General features: G+C 38.6%; 1 protein-coding gene across 1 annotated transcript; it reads right to left on the bottom strand.

Annotated features, from left to right (window-relative positions):
- Positions 1-290: 290 nt before the first annotated feature.
- On the bottom strand, positions 291-4,889 carry LOC111491840 (probable boron transporter 7). The gene is made up of 14 exons (XM_023140896.1): positions 4,694-4,889; positions 3,876-4,000; positions 3,685-3,767; positions 3,383-3,575; positions 3,154-3,292; positions 2,915-3,080; positions 2,658-2,824; positions 2,329-2,502; positions 2,146-2,241; positions 1,948-2,064; positions 1,556-1,860; positions 1,167-1,446; positions 947-1,084; positions 291-855 (listed from the first exon to the last, which is right to left on the bottom strand). Exons 2-14 carry the CDS (start codon positions 3,968-3,970, stop codon positions 823-825), a joined length of 1,986 nt encoding a protein of 661 aa, XP_022996664.1. The 5' UTR covers positions 3,971-4,000; positions 4,694-4,889; the 3' UTR covers positions 291-822.
- Between the last annotated feature and the right edge of the window lie 532 nt (positions 4,890-5,421).

Below are 5,421 nucleotides of genomic sequence, written 5' to 3'. Positions count from 1 at the left end.
CTTATGTAATAAATCAAAAAACGATTCTGATAAACCGGGAAAAATTGAAACCAAGAATAGGGATCTTTGACGAACGGGATCAAGAATTATTAATTATTTACGGTACTTTTTTTGGGTTCAATGATAGTTATATTTGTTTGGACATTCATATTAGACAAACACGAACTTCAGACTCAAAACCACTGGCTCGGGCTCGAGCCCGGGCTCTGATTATATACCATCCTGCTCAAACTTCCAAGAGGTTGAGATCTTAAAAGTCAACACAAAAGAACAGAAGAACACAAGCCAAATATAAAACCAATACTTAGGTTTTAGCTTAACTGTCTGCACATAAAGCATGACAGAAATCTGTAAGCAACAAGAACTGAAATACATAGATTCTATATTTGACCATAAATTTATAGTTTAAAGAAGATATAATAAATGAACCAAAATAAGGAAAGGAAAGGGAAAAAAAACAAAAAACAAAAAACTACAGCTCTCTTTCTTAATAATCTCAATAGCCGATCCTCACCGTCCTTTCCTTTCCTTACCTTTTTAATTTTGAATAATCAAATAAATGAACGACTAAAAGCTTTTTGATTCTCTAAAAGCTTTCCCTGTTGTAAATTGAATAACAACTTAAATCTTTTCTAAGATCTTATTTTCTTGTATGCATGTTTATATAATGAATCGGTTTATGTAAAACTTGATGTCTTCTTTGAGAAGAAAATGTCTTCCCGTATACTCGCTCTAGATTTTGGTTGAAACCGATTGTTGAAATCACGTTGCATCGAGCTCGAACAAACGCTCTCTTATTGTCCTATTTTGCTTCCACCTGCTTCATTGTCGTTGAAGGGAATCTTCAGGATGAATCTGAAATTCAAAATGTTGAATGATGATAATAATGAGTTAAAGCAGAAGCAAAAGGGTAATAGTTGGATGGAGTGGGGTTTCAGTTTCCAACCTGCAGGAACCGTTCTTCGTTGTGACTTACAGTCCTAAGCTTCAACTCTCCTCTATGAGTTGTCATCTCATCTAATATCTCCGCATCATAGTATTCTTCGTTATTTTCTTCCACAATTGTATCAGGTCGTTCCTTTTCCTAAGCAGACATTATGGGAAGCAAAAAGTTAGAAGAGAAAGTTTAAACTCATGTCTGTGATAGAAGAGAAAGTTAGACGAACCAGAACGTTGAGATTCTTGGCACGACGTCGAGCACCGGCAATCTCCTCGTACTCTGAAGCATCGAGCTCTTGAAGATGGCTATGCTGGAAGAACTTGGGGAGCACATGCTCTCTTATGCTAATGAGGAGGAAAAATGGAAGTGGGAACATGATTCCAGCTACAGGTATCCATGTTACACCAAAGCACAGCAAGAAATATGCAAACTGAAGGAGGGTAAATGAAGCGATGATCTTGAATGGCACAGATTCAACGATGGATAAATGAGACCCCTCCAAGACCCTGTAGAACACAAAGAAGAAACATAACATTAAGTATGTAGGAAAGACTAGTGCCAGAACCTTAACGATAATTATCCTTCTCAGGTTTGTTTTCTTCAATCCCAACTTACTTGAAACGCCGACCAGGTGTAATGAAGAGCAATAACATCCTTTCCCAGAACTGATTTCCTGGGAGACTATCAATGGCCATATAAGCAAAGTATCCCCACAGAACAGACGTGGGTATCATTTTCATTATAGGGATAGCAAGTAATGTCAAGGCAACAAGGAAAGACTGCAGTAAGTTGCTCATCCTTTGCTCATTCACACGAACAGGCAAATAAGGATCTATATTTTTCTCAGCATCGAATTTTCCGTCCTGATTACCATCATCAGCATTCATCACTGCCTTCGTCAAGGTTTCTAGCTCTTTAGGCTGCAATAAGAGAAAAAAGGTGCATTATATAATCCATTCTCGGAGTAAAAAAAAAAAAAAGGGGAGACTACAGGTTTAGAGTTTTACAGTTGGAGATGTGTCCATTTCAATGAACACAGCCTGCATCTTTCCATAAATTTCAGAGTTGCTAGCTTTTTGTTTGATACATTCTTTTGCACTCTTAACCATTTTTCTTCGAATTAGCTGCAAATGATATCGAAATATAAAAATCCCCTAAGAATGGTCTGAATATAGTATAAAACTTCTGAATTTTGTTCTACACACCTGCCGTTTAAGCACTGCCAGACTCTTGGTGTGCATTGGGGACTGTGGGAGAACACCATTAGAAGGAGGTAATCCAAGCAATCCACAAATCAAAGTCTGTAACAACAAAAGCACAAAGCTCGTAATGCTGTTAAAAGGATAAATACACAAGGTAAAAGAAAGCAAGTTTGAACAAATATTTACCATAAGCCCAAGCAAGAGGACATCATAATGATATGCAGGTGGCTTTTGAAGATTAAACTCTTTCTGTTGAGCCAATTGTGATGCAACACTATGGTCAAAAAAGTATAGACCTGCTATCATCACGGCTGGCAGACAAGCAGCAAAGATGTAAGTCGGCGGAACCTTCCCCATGTCCTGCGAATTGAGCATGTGAAGTAGACTTTTAATTCCAATTGTTGGTAGTTGTAAATGGATTGAATTATGAACAAAATTAATAATAAAGCTCTGTTTACCCAAACGTTTATGAGCTTTCATAACTTGATAGCTTTAAGGTAGAAAAGAAACCTCACCTTCACTACAGTCCAGTGGTACAATGAGGCTGGTTCCCAAGGTAATGGACAAAAGAGTCTCCTTGGAACTCCATCTGGAACTTTGCTCGGAACTCCATAAGACAATGCTGTCCAACACACGACCATAAGTGGAACCCCATAGTCCGCAATGAAACTCCGAAACCAGCCTGCACGCCAAAATTCAAATAAGAATTGAATTGATCTCTAACTTAAGGACTATAAATTTTGCAGATGTTAGCTCCCTCTCAAGTTTGTACCAGTGCCATATTTCCATGATCTAGCATGTCTGCTTTTCAAGGCTGTGAAGAGTAAACCCACAGAAAAAATGATAGCAAGCAACCCATTTGTATACAACCATTGAAATTGGTACTTCTCTTCCTCTGGATTTTCTGACTTGGGAATATTGAACTCGCTGATCAATCCCTGTGATTAGAATATTTAGTATGTCTCACTCAATCCTTCTCCTCCTTTTGTAATAAATGTCAATCAATTATACCTTTATTGCCTCTTGGAAGAAAAGAACAGCAATAAGCATGCCAAATAATTCCCCCGCAACTCTTGTAAATTTGGTGATGACAGCGCAAGCATTGAAGATTGCAAGGAGAATCAGGAAGAATCCTGTCCAGATGCACACCCTACGCGTACGAAGATAGCAAGTATAATCCAAAATTTCCACCAAGACGGAGGAGGAAGGGGACTATTATCTGGAAAACTTATTCACTTACCATCCAGCCCAGGCTAAAAAGAGTTTTCCCCCTAACTCCGGCCTGCTTTTGCAGAAATTGTATAGGTAAATGTACATTATAACTGTTGGTTCTGCCACCCCTAAAATCAGCAAAGGCTGCCCCCCAAATATTGAGTGGATAATTCCACACAGCGCAGTTGAGGCTAATGCTTCCACTGTGCTCAAACTTCCACCTAAAAATAATTAAAATTCGAAGAGAAAAAGGATTGAAATAAGAACCCCATTCCAGTTAATAGAAATGAAAAACAAACAAAAAGATGCACTTTAGAGATAAAGATGCACCTGTATCCCTACTTAGTTGCTCTCCAAAGGCGATAACAGGAAGAGCAGAGGCGAAGAAAATGTACATAGTAGGAGCTAAAATCCTGGAACACGCAAAAACAACATCAGGTAGATTAGAGCATTGTAAGAAATTCAAGACACCGTATAAAATTTGTTCTTGAATTGGCATTTTAAGGGCGGGGAAAAAGCACCTGACGCCTGAACATAGTGCACAAACCCAATCCTGTTTGTAGCATGCTATCCTCCCCTTGAAATCATTTGCTATTCCCTCGAATGGAGCCCCCATCGCTGGAGCCAATTAAAGCAACTACGAGAACTAAAATTCACCAAGCAATGCAACTGGCTAAGTTTTTCGCATTACAAGAAACAACCATTGAATTCCAAGAACACGCAAACACACACGCACATATATATATATGTGTGTGTGTGTTTATACAACCCCTGAAGAAGCAAAAGGACGGAGAAGATAGAATAAAACAAAGGCTATGCGATTTCCAATACCGCGTGAAATTCTCACGAGACAAAAGAGAAAGAAACAAATTCAACCTTACCACATTCTTTGAATGACAGATTATTGGTGAGCATGTGATAGTGGTTAGAAATTCATTAATTAGCAACAGAGAAAAGCAAACATAATTTTCCATGCCAATGATAATCGTGAATACAAAGATTTCACTAACTAAAACACGATGAAATGAATCTCACTCGATAGCGTCCAAACACTACTCCAATCACAGCGATTAAAATTAGGTAACCTTTCCGAAAAAGCTAAACGAACAGGCTTAATAAATCAGGAACCACATCTCAACAACCATTACATACGTTAAATGCAAAATGCTATAAGCGGCAAATACTAAGCGTCCTCAACAAAACTCGATACGATCGTCATCTCAACTTTCTAAACATTGAAGACAATCCACAGAACAATGCGGCATTGCCATGAAGATTAAGAAGAAGCGTAATGACCTAACAGAGAACGTTTGCAATAGTCGGATAAACGAAGAATCACCTCGAGGCCGGAGAATGTGACAGAGAAATGCTGAAGGCTGCCACTACAAGTATTGACTCCGTTGGAAGCTGAAGAACACAGTTATCGGCCGGAAGATCATCGGCGAAGATTGCCGCAGTGAGAGCCTATGGGGAAACAAATTTTTTTTTTTTGAAGTAAATAGATAGTAATAAGTCTTAAATAAAATTGTTAGTGTTGTTGATTTGGCTTCTTTTTCCTACCGAGATTGGTGCGGTGAAGGACAGATCGGAGAGCGTTTGGCTCGGGGTTTTGTGATGACCGAAGCCAGGATTACTAAATATGGGGCCTACAATATCGCAACTCAATTACTCAGCGCGAGTAATTTGGTCACTTGGGCCCTGTGTTTGGCCCTATTTGATGTGATGTCATCTGGATATCGCTTATGTCGCCGGCCGAAGAGAACCAAACTAGCGTCTATCCACTGGATCAGTGTCTATGGGATCACCTGCTACTTGTGCATCACAGCCGTAGATAACTTCGACTCATTGTAATCAACTGGAGTTTTATTTTTTCCTCTCAATTATATATATATATATATATAGTGGAATTGACTATGACTCGGATGGATAAGTTAAGTCAGGTATAGAGATTTTTTAGATCCAACTCAATTATTCGAGTGGTAATCCAAGTAAGTATTTTTATGTGATAAACCAAACTAAACCCAACCTAATTCGACCCTGAGTTGGTCAAGTTATTCAATTTCTTTT

This window comes from Cucurbita maxima, unplaced genomic scaffold (assembly GCF_002738345.1).
Source record: "Cucurbita maxima cultivar Rimu unplaced genomic scaffold, Cmax_1.0 Cma_Scf00017, whole genome shotgun sequence".
NCBI lineage: Eukaryota > Viridiplantae > Streptophyta > Magnoliopsida > Cucurbitales > Cucurbitaceae > Cucurbita > Cucurbita maxima.
This window is presented reverse-complemented; position numbering and strand designations above follow the sequence as displayed.

Bases quoted from the DNA above. Each gene is read 5' to 3' on its own strand.
- LOC111491840 (XM_023140896.1), bottom strand. From the start codon at position 3,970: ATGGGGGCTCCATTCGAGGGAATAGCAAATGATTTCAAGGGGAGGATA. The intron at 3,293-3,382 runs GTAAGTGAATAA...TCGTACGCGTAG, and splicing joins TTTTTAGCCTGGGCTGGATG to GGTGTGCATCTGGACAGGAT. The intron at 1,085-1,166 runs GTTCGTCTAACT...ATGTCTGCTTAG, and splicing joins CCAAGAATCTCAACGTTCTG to GAAAAGGAACGACCTGATAC.